This window comes from Bombyx mandarina, chromosome 24 (assembly GCF_030267445.1).
Source record: "Bombyx mandarina strain Sakado chromosome 24, ASM3026744v2".
Classification (NCBI taxonomy): Eukaryota; Metazoa; Arthropoda; class Insecta; order Lepidoptera; family Bombycidae; genus Bombyx; species Bombyx mandarina.
The window spans coordinates 11,553,771-11,570,939 of record NC_143230.1 but is presented as its reverse complement, the minus strand read 5'-3'; the positions used below and the strand labels follow the sequence as shown (position 1 = coordinate 11,570,939).

General features: G+C 42.9%; 1 protein-coding gene across 1 annotated transcript in view; it reads left to right on the top strand.

Moving 5' to 3' along the window:
* The window catches only part of Lrrk (Leucine-rich repeat kinase), a 90,973-nt gene that overhangs the window by 32,968 nt on the left and 40,836 nt on the right, over positions 1 to 17,169 (top strand). Inside the window, exons 10-24 of the mRNA XM_089737936.1 lie at positions 374 to 479; positions 1,247 to 1,410; positions 2,140 to 2,300; positions 2,674 to 2,820; positions 3,802 to 3,955; positions 5,521 to 5,694; positions 6,929 to 7,036; positions 7,921 to 8,015; positions 9,003 to 9,185; positions 10,749 to 10,839; positions 11,612 to 11,776; positions 12,702 to 12,806; positions 14,020 to 14,161; positions 15,638 to 15,840; positions 16,623 to 16,697. Coding sequence (XP_089594062.1) covers positions 374 to 479; positions 1,247 to 1,410; positions 2,140 to 2,300; positions 2,674 to 2,820; positions 3,802 to 3,955; positions 5,521 to 5,694; positions 6,929 to 7,036; positions 7,921 to 8,015; positions 9,003 to 9,185; positions 10,749 to 10,839; positions 11,612 to 11,776; positions 12,702 to 12,806; positions 14,020 to 14,161; positions 15,638 to 15,840; positions 16,623 to 16,697 — 2,073 coding nt within the window. The remainder of the gene's footprint in view (positions 1 to 373; positions 480 to 1,246; positions 1,411 to 2,139; positions 2,301 to 2,673; positions 2,821 to 3,801; positions 3,956 to 5,520; positions 5,695 to 6,928; positions 7,037 to 7,920; positions 8,016 to 9,002; positions 9,186 to 10,748; positions 10,840 to 11,611; positions 11,777 to 12,701; positions 12,807 to 14,019; positions 14,162 to 15,637; positions 15,841 to 16,622; positions 16,698 to 17,169) is intronic.

The window sequence follows — 17,169 nt, the reverse complement described above, 5'->3', positions numbered from 1 at the left end:
GAATATGAACATGGTAAGGCGGGGTGGTGCTACTCTAGATCAAACCACGGCAGCTGGTTTTATTTATTTATTCCTTAGATGGGTGCACGAGCTCACAGCCCACATGGTGTTAACTGGTTACTGGAGCCCATAGACATCTACAACGTAAATTAGCCACCTACCTTGAGATATAAGGTCTCAGTATAGTTACAACGGCTGCCCCACCCTTCAAACCGAATCGCATTACTGCTTCACGACAGAAATAGTCGGGGTGGTGGTACCTACCCGCGCGGACTCACAAGAGGTTCCACCAATGAACGGAGGGTTCCATGGTGTCCTTCAAACGAGGCTTTGGGTCTTTGGCGGTTGGTAAAACATAATCTGGTTGATGCAGCTGGACGCGGACGGTGTCCGGGACAGCCGCAGGTCCCGGAGTGCCTCCGCTTCTCTTGCCCGGGACGGATCCCCCTCGCCGTGCCGTAACAATTACCCAGCCGAGCGTGAGTTTGAGTTTGAGTTTCGTCGGTTCTCGAGAGTCTGTTCTACTATAATTAAAATTGTCTATTTTTTGTTGCTTAGATGGGCAGACGAAGCTCACAGCCCACCTTGTGTTAAGTGGTTACTGGAGACCATAGACATCAACCATCTATCATCAGTCTCAAGGGGCCATCCATAAATTACGTCACACGAATTTTAGGACTATTGAACCCCTCTCCCCGTCCTTGTCACATTTTTATAACCGCACCGAGACGGTTGACGTTTTAGAGCCTTCGATTCGCCTCGAAGGCTCCGTCGGCCGGGCGTCCTTGGGATGAGCCACGCCGTCTGGTTGTAGTGTTGACCGCGATAACCTCCCTACCTCATCCGGGTTCAGGCCTCGGTGTGGATCGGACGTCGCGTGTAAGAGTACAGGGGAGTCTTTTAGGGGGTGGGCCCTAAAATCCTTGGGCCCGAGGTCTGCTCACAAAACCATGCATCGTTGAGACAAAAGAAAAGGGTGGTGGTAATTACTGGTGGCAGGGCGTTTTGTAAGCCCGTATACGGGCAGGTAGCCCGCAGCAGGCATACCTTCAGGTCTGGATGAGAGTGATGGTCTGGAGGTCAAGGATGAGAGAACCGCTGTATAATATAATTGTTACATAGACCTCATGTCTGAAAGTCAGAGGCGAAGTTCATTCTATATTGAAGCTCATTCATAAACCGTAAGTTGTTAGGTAGCCCAGCCTTATCTTTTTAACATTTTACTTGTTACTCGTGACGGACACAGGAGACGGTCCATGGACAGCACTAGCGCTTGCAGCTCGCGCTTCTAATATACAAATAGCGGAGATGCTGATCGCACACGGCGCTACGGACCCCCACTGCCGCGCAATCCGGGAGTGCAGCAGGAATGGTCTGGTCGATCTGCTTACCAAACTCCTGGCCACCAAGGTCAGTTCACTAATACCTCAACTGCGTAACGAGGTAATTACAGCTACAGTCGGAGTTTTTTTTTTTATCTTATACCTTTAAACGAGCAATTCTTGTATATATATATAATCTGGATCTCGGAAACGGCTCCAACGATTTTTATAAAATTTACTTTATAGGGGGTTTCGGGGGCGAGAAATCGATCTAGCTACGAATTATTTTCAGAAAATGGTGTTTTATTCGTGTTTTTAATAATCAACTTTATCGATAATCAACTTTATGACTCTTCCTCGACATCTATTGGTGAATCATAATACTATTAAGCTATTTCAGCAGATGGCGTTGTTAAGCCACCCGAAGCCAATGAGTGTTTGGTTTAAGGTTAGACCAAGAAAATGAATTGTTTATTTATATTATTTGTTATAAAAAATACCGAGCAAAGCTCGGTCATCGTCTAGTCTATACTAATATATTATAAAGAGGAAAGGTTTGTTTGTTTGTTTGTATTGAATAGGCTTCGAAGCTATTGAACCGATTTGAAATTCTTTCACTGTTTGAAAGCTACACTATTCTCAAATATAGTTAAGCAATAAATAAATAAATCCTTTATCTTAGATTTCGTTCATTGATTGATGACTTAAGTACTTATATCATTAGAACGATGTGTATCAGTAGAACGGACTATATGGTCATTAGACCATTTAGAACGATCTAGAAAGGTCCATCCGTAGAAACTGTACAAAACTCCAGGCGTACGCGGACCCGGACAACAAGCTCAACAAGTCCGTCATCGCCGAAGCGGTCTTCAAGAACAAGGGCACTGACGCAGCGCTGACGTACAGCGCGACCTGCCCCACCACGCCCGTGGCCGTCTGCTGGCGGGAGCTCAAGTGTCAACTGGCGAGGATACGGTCCGTGGACATCACACGCACGTTCCCATTAGTTTGGCCAGTATGCCCTACGAGTTTCTCGAGAAGTATACCCGAAAATACTTTTGTAAGGACCGCCAAGTCGTTCGCGGTCGCGGAAACTGTAAAGTATTCTATATGCCCGTAATCATAAGCGAGATTAAACCGTAAAAGCTATTTTAATTACGCATCCAACCCCGTAACGGAATTATCGGGCATAAGCTTCCAATTTGAAAACGTAGGATTAAATTTAGTTATTCATAAAACCACGAGATAAAACCGTAAAAAGCGCGCATCAACTTTAAAGCGATTTAGATAATATCATTTTAAGATATTCCCATGATTGATATGTGCCCGTGCGCCGTCTCCTCTACAGCATGAGCTGGCTACGCAGCGCGGCCCTACGCGTGAACCCTCGCCTGGCGTCAGACCGCGCGGCACTGCTCGCCATCACCAGGGTAGAGCTCACCAATAACGAGCTAAGAACCCTGCCGCCGGAACTCTTCTCCCTGCTCAGTCTAAGGTGAGGACCGGACTGGCCACAGCTGGATTTTAGGAGCTGACAAGTCCATCCCTCTTTTCAGACCGTTAATGGGTGTGACAGCATATGCTTTTTCATTTATTTATTATATACTAGCTGACCCGGCAGACTTCGTAGTGCCTCAATCGATAAATAAAAGACCTAAACTTTTGTATAAAATAAACATAAAACAAACAAAATGAATCGGTCCGACGGAGACATCAAAGGAGAAACAAAATTGTTTATTAATTCCGAGCATTTTCTTATTTATCTACCTTTTAAACCTTCTTTGGATTTCCTCAAATAATTCAAGACCAAATCGGTCCAGCCGTTCTCGAGTTTTAGCGAGACTAACGAACAGCAATTCATTTTTATATATATAGATAGATATATTGCCCTATGGGCAGACGAGCATACGACCCACCCGATGGTGAGTGGTTACCGTCGCCCATGGACTTCAGCAATGCCAGGGTCAGAGCCGAGCCGCTGCCTACCGCTTAATACTCTCCACAAGCCTCGTTTGAAGGAGGACATGTCATAGCGCTCGGGAAACACCGAAATACTTGAAGTTTTTTAGTCGTCTTCATGTTTCACACGCCAAAATAACGTGAGCTGAATGTGGATACCTCGGTAAGAGCCTATCAATGAACAGTGTGAGTGAAGAAGACAGTAGCGGAAGTTTAAAACAACTAGTGATCTCGCAGTAGTCGAAATTCGACTATAATTAATTGAAATTACGGGATTGTACACTATTATTGTTCTATTGTCCAAAGACTATTATTATACTTCTACAATCACAAATTTCGCCAAAACTAGATTATAGATAAATAATATTAAAGAATATTACATAATATAGTTACAAAACACACAAATAATATTAATCTATTCTCAATTTGACCACAGACTTTAAACAATAACAAAATGTCGTTGTCTCATAGACACTTGGGGGGGGAAATTTGCAAACAGGCATTTTGCTGCCCTCAGGTACCTCAACGTAGCTCAGAATAAGCTGGAGCGTCTGCCCACGTCCGAGGATCCACTGGAAGACGAAATGGACTCCAGCGGGAGACGGCTCAAACGTAAGCGGCACAGACCAGACCTGTACACCGCCCCGGCTCTCCAGGAGTTGTATCTGCAGGTAGGATTTAGATAGGTTCAGAACCTACACATACAAAGGTTTAAGAAAACTATAAAAGAACATCTGTGCAATAAAGCTTACTATAAAGTCAATGATTATCTAGAAGATTGCACAAAGTGGGAATGAGTTGCTCGCTTCGGGCATTTCAATATTGTAATAACTGTTACGTTATAATGCCTCTTGTAAAAATGAATATTTCAAAATAAATTCTAATATTAAAAAAAAAAAGCCATGCCCACTGAGTTTGTTGCCAGTTCTTCTCAGGACGGAGGCTAGTTTTTGTGAATTGGCGGTAGTACTTTTTGACGTTCAACAAGTATGTACTTTTATTTATGTTGAATTTTTTTTTTTGATTTGATTTGATTTGATTTGATTGTGACTAAAGAAGATCTAGGTCTTCCTTTTTTATTTTTTTTACTGCTTAGATGGGTGGACGAGCTCACAGCCCAACTGGCGTTAAGTGGTTACTAAAGCCCATAGACATATACAACGTAAATGCGCCACCCACCTTGAGATATAAGTTCTAAGGTCTCAAGTATAGGTACGGCTGCCCCGCTCTTGAAACCGAAACGCATTACTGCTTCACGACAGAAATAGTCAGGGTGTTGGTACCTATGGACTCACAAGATGTCCTACCACCAGTAATTACGCAAATTATAATTTTGCGGGTTTGATTTTTGTTACACGATGCTATTTATTCACCGTGGAAGTCAATCGTGAACATTTGTTGAGTACGCATTTCATTAGAAAAATTGGTACCCGCCTGCGGGATTCGAACACCGGTGCATCGCTCAACACGAATGCACCGGACGTCTTATCCTTTAGGCCACGACGACTTTCTATTCTCCCTCTGCTTCTGTTTAGGCACCGGAGTCAGACATAACTTGGTCTGTTACGATCGGGTATCGGATTACCCAATGCTAAAAATAAAGAGGTAAGATTGTAATTATCGCGTTGGTCGATAGATCACGACTCTTGCCGCCAAGCGATCTGCTTTTCAGGGTGGGATGGTCATAGTTGAATCCGACTTGTCTCAAGGCGGATGGCGGCTCCATCTTGTGTTGCCCATGGGCTAATACCAGGTGTAATAAAAAGACTACGATATAAGTCATTCTGAATGTATCTTGGCGTAAGACATTCGGTATCTGAGTCTGGATGTATATCGCAAGATGACTGAGGTCACTCTGAGATGTCGACGCTCTGGTAATTCCCCGTTTTTTCGCGCCGTTGACCGACCCATCCACAAGATCCCCCCGACTGGCACATGGGGGACTTAGTGGCCAAAGATCGTAATGACCACGACCGAAGATGGTAATTGCCTAGCAACAAATGGTTTATATTAATCGGTGACTGACAAGAATTGGATGAGGAGAATCGAAGACCGGGCTCAGTGGTGTGGACCACGAGAGGTCATGTCCGACAGTGGACGATTGTGGACTGATGATGATGATGATGAAATGGATTATGTCGACGAGTCAAATGAAGGAAAAGAATCCATGATGACTATGGTCTGTAGTAGATTAGGTAGTATTAGAGTTAGCCCCTAAATATTTTAACCCTCACAGGACAACAGACTGGAAGACCTTCCACCGGGTCTCTTCAAGCTGCCGGCTCTGATGACCCTCGACGTGTCTAACAACAAGCTGCGCGCGCTGCCCTCAGATATGTGGGACGCGCCGTCGCTTCGGGACATCAACGCCGCCTTGAACCACTTGAGGGATTTACCCACGGGACGTGAGGTCAGTCATATTACCCTTGTAGATATGCGAGCCTAATACTGATTGCTTACAGCTACTCATTGACTCAGCATGGGTACTGTTCGATCTGGACCCAGCGCTCTCGTGGCAGCCTAAGGCTCCGGAAACCAGCACGAGGTGCCCGTCGAACACGTGCCGCGATCCGCGGCGCCGTATGTACTATTTTAACAAAATATTATCTAATCACTCACCGGAACCGATGACCTCATCGTGTCACGCCGTATCACTTAGGGAGAAGGGTTTAGGGCAGGAATGGATAAGGATTAGTGATAATGCAAACCGTTAGCGTAGACCGTCATATATGCGGGTACCGTCCCGTTCGAGAAGCAAGACAAAGTGACAGATGTCAAATCGCGCAGGCATCGTCAAATCGCGACCCGTGTTGCCGTGGTAAAAATTCAAATACCAACGGATTGGTTTCGAACAGGTACAGTCAAGCCCCCTACCTTTATTTATTTCTTTTTATTGCTTGGTTGGGTGGACGAGCTCCCAGCCCACCTGGTGTTAAGTGGTTACTGGAGCCCATAGACATGGTGGTAGGACCTCTTGTGAGTCCGCACGGGTAGGTACCATCACCCTTGCTATTTCTGCTGTGAAGCAGTAATGCATTTCGGTTTGAAGGGTGGGGCAGCCGCTGTAACTATACTTGAGATCTTAGTACTTATATCTCAAGGTGGGTGGCGCATTTACGTTGTGGATGTCTATGGGCTCCAGTAACCACTTAACACCAGGTGGGCTGTGAGCTCGTACACACAAATAAATAACGGTAGACCTTGTAGACTTTCGCGCACACTGCGGTACCATAGGCTTCGTGTAGCCGGTGTGATGGAGCTCGATGGGGCTTAGGATGTTTAGTCGGTTCTGCGAGGCGAGTGCTTCGCGCGCCTTTTTCAAGGCATAGTCTCCTGCAAGGAATTGGAGGGGGGGAACTTGGCCCTCCTCGTCTCGCTCTTCCTCTCTGGAAGCGCCGCAGACCGACATAACGCGACCCGTTACCCCCTTCGATCGGGTATTCGTTAATGAATAAAAAACGACCCCTTGAACGTTGTGGTCGTGGTTTGCGATGTCAATTTAGACACTTTGAACGTACAATTGTAGACGGTTTCGTCCATCCGTGTTCTAAATTGGAAATCAATTAGTTGATCTCAGGAGGAGCAGAGAAAGAGACGGGACTCCAAAACGTCATTTAGAATAAAGTCAATGTCCCTGTCAACAGAATCACTCAGAGTCGCCTGGTCTGCCAGCCACCTCGCCCCTGGAGTCACCGCAGACAAGCGCCTCGCCTTCCAACTCGACATCGCCATTCAACTTTAACAGCTCATCGGTGAGTTGTTAATACGCTTTTATTAGCTTCAGACGTATGTATGTTAGTATGTAACGGAATCTTTGAACATGATTTTGATCCCCTACAAAACGTCGGATTAACTCGAAATTTTATATACTTATTGAGGACCGATGACAATACAATATTAAAAAAATAATTGAAAAAATGTAAATGAAAAATAAATAATAGTTTAAAAAAACTAACAAAATACGCTTTTATAGAAAAACCAACTAAAAATACAAAATAAATATTAATAAATTTGAATTAAAAATAGTGTAAGAAAAAATTATTGTATTGTAACAAAACCGTGGGGATTATGGAATCAGTAGTTATAAATATTTCATGAACAGTAATGAGCAGAAGGGTTATTTTGATAATATCCTGAAAAGCATCCCTCGCTTTTTTTACAATAAAATCATTTTTTCTTACACTATTTTTAATACAAATTTATTCATATTTATTTTGCATTTTTGTTGGTTTTTCTATAAAACCGTATTTTGTTAGTTTTTTTAAACTATTCTATATTTTTTTCTAATACCGGTTTTCTGTAATGGAAATTGGATCTTCTGCCTCATCCCTCAAGGTTCATCACTACATAGTATAAAACAAAGTCTCTTTCTCTGTCCCTATGTCTGTCTGTTCCTATGTATGCTTAAATCTTTATAACTATGCAACGGATTTTTATGCGGTTTTTTTTTAATAGATAGAGTGATTAAAGTGGAAGGTTTATATGTATAATAACATCCATTAAATAGTGGAGAAATCAATAATAAATTACAGTTTACGAAGCGAAGCGAGGGCGGGTAGCTAGTATAGCCTAAACGCTGTCAGTTGACCTCTTAAGACAGGTAAACTCAAGTCGTTTCTCTGACTGTATCTTCCAGTACTTGTCCCGAAGTCCATCTAGTCCATCGATCGACAGGAGTGACTCTGAGGACGAAGGTATCCCGATCATTGGAAACAGGAGTGGCAATGCCGTGTAAGTATCTCAGATATTTAATTTATTATTTGTTGTAACTATACTTGAGACCTTAGAACTTATATCTCAAGGTGGGTGGCGCATTTACGTCGAAGATGTCTATGGGCTCCAGTAACCACTTAACATCTGGTGGGCTGTGAGCTCGTCCACCCATCTAAGCAATAAAAAAATAATCTTGGTAATAAAAATTAAAAAAAATATTTTCGTATCGCACTGTGTTGTCAGGCGAGCCTGTCTAATATTAAGGGGCTTTCAGAGGCTAATAGTTAAATCGACAAGATTTTACGATAATTCCTTCACCGTTCAAGCTATGCTTTTGTGGAATGCTTTCCCAATATGTATACGACATGCTGAAACATTAAATTCTTTCAAGCGTCTCATTAAGACATCATTTTTTAAACAATTGATTGTCAACCAGTTTAATTTGTGATAAGGTAGATTCTGAAATTGGTATTCACTTCGATTGTATATTTATGTTTTATAAGTATTTTAAGTATATATTTTATATATTATGTAAATTGCTTATTCTTATTTATTGTGTGAAGAAGCAAAATTATTATTAATTACATTGTTCATATTTGTATGTACATTCATAAACTTGCCCACCTAGTGGTTATCTGGAAGAGATCTTAGCGATATGACCGCCAATTGTACATTTTTTATTTTTTTTGTGTACACTGTACAGTATAGAATACTCTCTCTCCCCCTCTTCTTCTCAGCCCTCTCTCCCCCTCTCTCCCTCCCTATCTCTCTTTCTCTCCCACTATTTCCCTCTCTCTCTTTCTCTCCCACTATCTCCCCCTCTATCTTTATCTACCCTCTTTCCCCCTTTCCCCCCTCTCTCTCTCTTTCCCTCTCTCTTTCTCTCTCTTTCCCTCCCTCTCTCTCTCTCTCTCTCTTTTTCTCTTTCCCTCACTCTCCCTCTCTCTAATAGACATCATGACGACTAAGGTATGAAGCGTATGTTTACTGTAAGACTGTACTTAGTTGCACGGAGGCGCGTCGCGTGCACGCGTGGCGGGGCGCTGTGCAGGCGGGCGTGACGTCACTTGAGGGTAGCCCCCTCGCCGCCCTCAACCTGTCGCACAACCAGTTCACCTGCCTCCCCCCCGCGCTGGCCTGCAGGGCTCACAACCTCAAGCGACTGAACATGTCCTACAACTCTCTCAGGTGAGTCCGATACTATATGTTGTGTTTGGAAATGCTCAGGTTTGACATACTTACATCGCTTCAAAATAGCACCAGATGACACCTGCCCCTGCGACGGCACTTCCAGCCAAACTGTAGAACACCTCCTTAAAAACTGCCAAGTGTTCGCTGCGAAAAGGCACAGCCACGAAGAAACGTGCCACGAAGTACAGGTGTCACCATATAATTTACCTGAAATGTTAAAAAAGAAAGCTGCAATCAACTCTTTCACTTCGTTTTGCCAAACAATAATCAACAACATCAAGAAAATAAATGAAAACAATTAGAATAAATACACTACCAAATACATATTAATAAACACAAAAATAGACTGATAAGAAACAAATAAAAACACAAGGGTATAATGATACAATATATTCGTATGTATAGGAAATGTATAAAAAGTATGATATATAAATGTAAAGTAAGTATATATAACTAAATACAGATATATGTATAAGCATAAAGAATATAACACGGGGATATGTAATATGGACAGAAACGTATCAAATAGCGATCTGCCAGAAAACATACTCCCCAAAAGGAGAAACAAAGTAACTATTATTACATATAACACATATAAATCCCTAACGAGAATCAAACAACCAAGATTATAAAAAATAAGATACAGAAAAAAAAAAAAAAAAAAAAAAAATGCTCAGGTTTACTTCCGTGTTAATAATTAATTTTAAATGATAATAAATAAAAATCGCGTTTGACAAGTTACACTTCTTATTTATGGATACTAATGAAAAGTAATAGTTTAAAAAAACTAAAAAACACGCTTTATATAAAATTCAACAAAAATAGAAAATAAATTTTAATAAATTTAAATTGAAAATAGTGTAGAAAATATATATTTTATTAAAAAGAAAAAAGCGTGTGTTGCTTTTTAACATATTATTGAAATAATAATTCTTCTACTGTCTGTCAGACAGAAATCTGTCAGAAAAATATTTCTAACTAATAACACCATGCACCCCACGCTTTTTTTTACAATAAAATATATATTTTTTTTACACTATTTTCAATTTAAGTTTATTAAAATTTATTTTCAATTTTTTAGTTGAATTTCAATTTTTTTTATATATTTTGTCAATATTTTTAATTTTTAGTTGAATTTCAATTTTTTTAATATATTTTTTAAATTTTTTTTTTTTTTATATTGAATTTTTATCTGTCCTCGATAAATCTACAAAGTTTGAATGAAATCTGGCCGTTTAAAGTGGGTCAAAATCGCGTCTAAAAGAGTCAGTTACATACATACAAACATACATACAAGTGAAGCTAATATAAAGCTTGTAAAATAGCGGACAGTGTGCTTAGTGCGAGCTTTTTAACGTTCCCGTTTTTTTATTTTTTTTTATTGCTCAGTTGTGTGGACGAGCTCACGGCCCACTTGAAGGCGAGTGGTTACCGTCGCCCATGGACATCAGCAATGCCCTGGGCAGAGCCAAACCGCCGCCTACCGTTAATGACCGTTACCAAAAAATGATTTATATTTAATAGTGTTCCTACTAAATTAAGACTTAAAATCGTTTTCAGATCGATGTCCTACGTGACCTCGTACCCAACCAGTTTGAGGCAGCTCGATCTCAGTCACAACAAGATCACGTGCTGGCCCAGCTTGCCTCAGGTCAGTGTCGAGACACAGCAACTAAACCTGTCTTATTCCCCCCTTAATCGTTAGTAGCCTAAGGGGCCATTCTAGCTACGCCCAAACCTCAACCTAAGAGAGCTTGCTTTTTTTTTATTGCTTAGATGGGTGGACGAGTTCACAGCCCGCCTGCTGTTAAATGGTTACTGGAGCCCATAGACATCTACAAGGTAAATGCGCCACCCACCTTGAGATATAATAAGGTCTCAAGTACAGTTATAACGGCTGCCTCACCCTTCAAATCGAAACACATTACTGCTTCACGGTAGAAATAGGCGGGGCGGTGGTACCTACCCGCGCGGACTCACAAGAGGTCCTACCAGTGCTTGCTAACACTGGCCCTAGCAAGAGCAGTGCATCGCAGAATCTACTACCGGATCGGAATCACGACCCACTGAGAAGATCCGGCGAGAAACTCAGTGAGCTGTCTCTATGGGTCCTACCTCAAGCCAAATCTACCGCAAAATAGCAATGCAGATTTTAATAATGATCAGATAGGGCAACTGCTATACAGACAACGGTGGCTATGATTGTCTCAAAATGGCGTACACACTATTTGTCTGTGCACTCTAGTGAACATTTAGAATAGCCACACCCAAGTTTAGCGTAATATCGGCTTAGGCAGTTCTTAATTCTTTGTCAATAATATCTCATCCTTAGTTGCCAACTTCGGGTCCTTTCATGTACCCAAGCGATTCTAATTTGTGTTCCATTGCACAGTTTCTTTTGATACCATAATAAATTGAAACAGGTGGAGAACTTCGGCACGTCAGACGATGATCCCCTGGCGTGTTACTGTAAGACCCCCCAGGGAGGGCGGTCCCGACCTCGTTCCGGGGGGTCGGTCAGATCGCAGCTACTAAACGCGGCCTGCCCCGCCAGGAGGCATCTTAGGCTCGAAGGGCTGCGGACTTTGGTGAGTTTGCTTAAGAATATCGATTTGCTACGTGTTCAGCAAAGAAGTGTTCAGCAAAGAAGGTCAGTTTCAATCGGTCCAACCGTTGGCCCTGAAGACTTTGGATGCGACTGAGCCGGTGCTTAAATCCTGCATTCTGGTACCGCTTTTTTCCTATTTTCCATTTTCTCCCGAGACGACGTCCTAAGGGATCTTCCCGGGGGTAAAATCCCGTCCTATTATGAGGATGGGTATCGGTGAAGGCGAATTTTTGGCGCGTGCTATACGGTACCGTGGATTTAGTAGAGTCGGAGTGGTGGAGCTCGGTGGGGTTTACTCAATAATCTGTTTTGAAGGTGGGCCTGGTGTGATTGACGCTGCGCAGCGCTTTGCACCTCTTTTTCAAGGCGCAGTCTCTCGGCAAGAATTGGAAGAAGAGAGGATCTCGGTCTTCTTCTTCTCCCTCTTCTTCTCTGGAGGCGCCGGAGTCCGACATAGCGCAGTCTCTTATCCCTCTCGACCGGGTATCCGTAAACAGATTCCCCAGCATTAAAAAAAGGCGGGTACCAATTTGCCTAAAGAAATACATACTTAACAAATGTTCACGATTAACTTTTACAGTCAAGGAATAACATCGTGTAATATAAAGCAAACACGCAAAAAATATAATTCGCGTAATTATTGTCGTTAGGACGTGATGTGAGTCCGCGTGGGCAGCTACCACTGCCCTGCCTATTTCTGCCATGAAGCAGTAATGCGTTTCGGTCTGAAGGGTAGGTCAGCCGTTGTATTGTAAAATGAGACTTGGAACTCATGTTTCAATTTCGGTGACGGACTTTACGTTGTTGATATCTATGTGTTCCGGTAACCACTTAAAACCAGGAGGGCCCTGAGCCCGTCAACCGTGACCAGAACATCACAGAAGTAATGAATCCCCTCGTTCCAGATATTAGCCAACAACCAGCTGAACCGGATCCAGTTGACGACCGATGGTGACGGCTGCACGGCCAATGCTCCAGACGACTCCAACACGGACGACACCGACGACTGGGTGAGAACACTTGTTAACCCTCGCTCACCAGTGGCTTTTACTATTACTATTCTTATCTATAGTGTCATCGGCGGATCATACCATCGCAGAACACGTCACGGACCAATCCAAGCTGATGCCTGTTAGGGACTTTTCAAGCCTCGTCTGATGGAAATGTGGAGGTTTTTTTTTATTGCTTAGATGGGTGGACGAGGTCACGGCTCACCTGGTATTAAGTAGTTAACGGAGCCCATAGACACCTATAACGTAAATGCCGCGACCTACCTTGAGACATGAGTTGTAAAGTCTCATTTTTAACAGTACAACGGCTGCCCCACCCTTCAAACCGAAACGCATTACTGCTTCACGGCAGAAATAGGCAGGGTGGTGGTATCTACCCGTGCGGACTTAAAAGATATCCTACCACCAGTAAAAAAGGAGGTATATGGAATGAGCAGCCGTGCTGTGCGCTATTGTTCACTTGCCTTTATATTGGGTTAAATGCTGCCTATCTTTCGAGTCCTCATCATCATCATGATCATCAGCCCACAGTCGTCCCCTGCTGGACATAGGCCGCTCCTAACTTACAGCACTGTGCCCGGTCCTCGGCTCTCCTCATCCACCTCTCCCGGCCACCGTTCGGAGGTCATCGCAACCCCTAGCTAGGGGCGTCTCACGTTACCTTTTCTTATCTTTCGAGTCAGTATCTAGACAAATATTTAATTGATGCAACTTAACTACGACTGTTCCGACAGAAGAAATGCCTGGCTTTCCAGATTTCATCCGGTTTATAGGACTGTTGTCGGCGATACCGGACTGTTAGCGTGCGCCAAAGATGATGCTCTACAAAGCCGAAATTGGCAGACTGTCTCTTAATAAAAAGGTGGTTTGCGTACTGGTTTCTGGGCAACGACAAAAAGGCGATCTTTCAGCGGACTGATAACGTTGCTCAGTATACTGACAGTGACAATATCGTTGCCAAGCTTGCCTTGAAAAGTTGTGAAAACACAGATTTTTGTTAAAAAAACATTTTATCTATTCGTCACGACTATAACTTAGTAATCAGTGAGGCTAGTATGTGGGTCCTCCAATTACACGTAATTGCTGGGCGAATTTGACCTCATGACCTAATTTTTAGCTCCTTGATAACCATATAATGTACTGTCTAGAGGTATTATGATCCAAGACCCATGACTAATATGGCCAATGCATCTTTCTAATACCTGTTTTCCAGAACACAACCTCAAGCCTCAAGGGTCGTCTGCTGTTCCCTCTCCTCTCAATGCTGGACGTCTCCTGTAACATGCTGAAGAGTGTTCCACCGGCCATACACGAGCTTACGAATCTCTCAGTTTTGAATATAAGCGGAAATAAAGGTGCGAAAGTTTTGTTATTTCAATTGATTCTTACTCCACGTAACTCAAGATCATTGACCTTAGTTATTGTTACGCGCTGGGGTTCGGGATAAATAAAAATTCTACCGAAGTACAAATTAGAACTGTATTAACCCTTAGCACACTTAACGAACACTTTAAATTACTCAATTAACTTCTTCCGCTTCGCTTCAGGTGATCCGTTCGCTGTTTCGCTTCGAGTAGCTTCGATTACTAACTGCCTTTTTCGTCTCTGCAACGCTTTTATAGTCGATACGACAACCCTAGAATTATCAAGAACATTCCTCACAAGTCGAGTATTTCGATATGCGTTTCCGCCATTTTCAATAGATGGCGTTGTGCTTCTCGAGCGTTCTCGACTTTACTAGTTCATTTGATATTCGTTACTGCTATTCGACGACAGATGGCGTTGCTCTTACCGACGTAACATTCTATTACATTGCGTGTCACAACAAAGAAGCAATACAATACAAATGTATGTAAAGCTAATATGTTTGTGTAGTCCAGTTAAGAATTACCAGCATTTAGTTCTCTTCCCAAGTGGAATGACTCTAGCGATTGATACCTTAGGCGAATTATCCTTACTGACAAATCGGGATCAAGGATTGTTCCTTTTAAGATAATTTCTTGACAAGAACCGTCAATCCAGGTATTTTATTTGTTCTTAGTGTCTGTCATTGGTCTGCTCTTTACAATATAGTTTTATTTAGAAATGTAACAGTTTACCAAGAGAAGCAGTGACTAGATATGACAGTGAATATTCAAAATATAATAAGCCAATTTAACTTTTGATTACAAATAGTTTTCCATATTAATATGCGGGAAATAAGTGCGTCGATACCAAATAATCTTAAATACCCCCACAGCGCGTAGTCTGCCTTCCAAGGCATTGAAATAATAAAAGCAATAAGTCTAGAAGCTAGGTCTCAAACCAGCATTTACCGTTTAACGACCCGAAAGACCAGAGCCGTTAACATCAGCAGTGTGCTCAGTACGAGTTTTTTAACGTTCTCGATAGCGTAAAAGTTAACTCAATTTTTTAGTCGGAACAGCGCCTCTAATGGCAAACTACCATCAGGTGAGCCGTGTGCCCATCTGCCTACAAAGGCGTTTAAAAATAAATTGTACGCCATTAAGCACGATTCTTAGTTTCTCTCATACAGCTTCTGCCAGTCTTGCATAGAGCCTCATTGCACCGATCATGAAGGCATCTTGCACTACAAATTCGCAGTCTTCACTCTAGAACACGTTTACCACAACGGTTATCGCTTCTCCGGCTAATATGGCCAGCCCATTGCCACCTCAGTTTGCTTGGTACGAGTGGAACAGCGGTAAACCCAAGCAAACGTTCCAACTCCATACAAATTTGAGTTAACTCTTACGTTATCGAGAACGTTAAAAAACTCGCCCTAACTACACCGGTCTCTTGGCTTACAATCCCACATCTCGTCGGACCAGGCATAACAGAGCTGCCGCCCCAAATGGGTCTGCTGTCCCGTCTCTGGAACCTCAACACGGTGGGCTGCTCCCTCGGCGAGCCCTTGCTGTCGATGCTGAGGGGCGGCAACTACAAGAGCATGGACATCGTCGGCTACCTGAAGTCGGTGCTGCAGGAGGCCAGGCCGTACAGCTCCATGAAGCTGATGCTGGTCGGGTTACAGGTCGGTTCCTTTCGAGAACTTTCTAGACGTTGCGAGGGCAATTCATTAGATTTTTGAGGGTTAAGGAGCACACCTGGTGTTAAGTGCTTACTACAGTCCATGGACATAACAACCTGAATACCCCCGTCGATCTATAGTTACGAGGTCTCGTCGATATTGTATTATTATCGACCAGAAGTGAGGTAGTTAAAAAAACGGAAAAAAATTACACAGAACTGGCCTAATTATATTTCACTGAATCAACCAAAACTTCTAACAAAATGATTTTAATCTACCATTAACGAAAACTGTTAAAATTACACAAGTCCCAAACATGTTTCAACAAGAACGGCATGCACGAACGCACGCACAAAATGAGGCAAAGGCGCAGCGAGGGATCGACCCGGTCATCGTTCTCGTCGAAACCGTCGCTTGCGACGAAGGGCTCGACGAGTAAATTAACCCATATACACAGCCCACTGAGCTTCTCGCCGGATCTTCTCATCGGTCACGGTCGCGTTTTTGATCCGGTGGTAGATTCTGCGAAACACGGCTCTTGCTAGGATTCGTGTTAGCAACGTCATCAGGTTTTAGCCCCGTGAGCTCACCTACTAGTTAAGGCTATAGCCTCTCAAGGCTCTCAGCTTAGGTAGGAAAAAAAAAACTAAGAGGGATCGTTTCGCGCTGGCTCTCGGTCGGGGCTTGCCTGTACTCAGTAACAATATTTATATTGTTGTGATTTGAGGATTATGCAGATGTTACTTCTTCCAATAAAGAATTCTTTCACAACTCAATATTCGCAGGGAATTGGCAAGACCAGTCTATTGGAGTGCCTGAGGCAGGAGTCTGGTCTACAGCATCGGAGGAAACCAGCTGAGGTACGGTCTGGAATTACCATCAATTTGATCAGAAGCATAACTTCGGCTACCTACCTTTTTTTATTGCTTAGAAGGGTGGACTGCGTGCCATCCCTGCAACGCTTTTATAGTCGATACGACATCTCTAGAACTATCGAGAACATTCCTCACAAGTCGAGTATATTCGATATGCGTTTCCGCCATTTCACAATAGATGGCGTTGTACTTCTCGAGCGTTTTTGACGTTACTATTTCTTTTGGTATTCGTTTCTACTATTTGACGATAGATGGCGTTGTTCTTACCGGCGTAACAATATGCTGTAATTTTTAGATCCCATAGGTTTATTTAATGGTTTAGAATAGCAGCCCCAATCTCTTCTAGCAGATGTAGTAAGCGACTAAGGGATAAACTGGAGAATTGACAGCAGCTCTCTGATTGCTTTACCAGTGTACTGCTAATTTACTGATGGTAGGACACATAATGAGGCTGGGT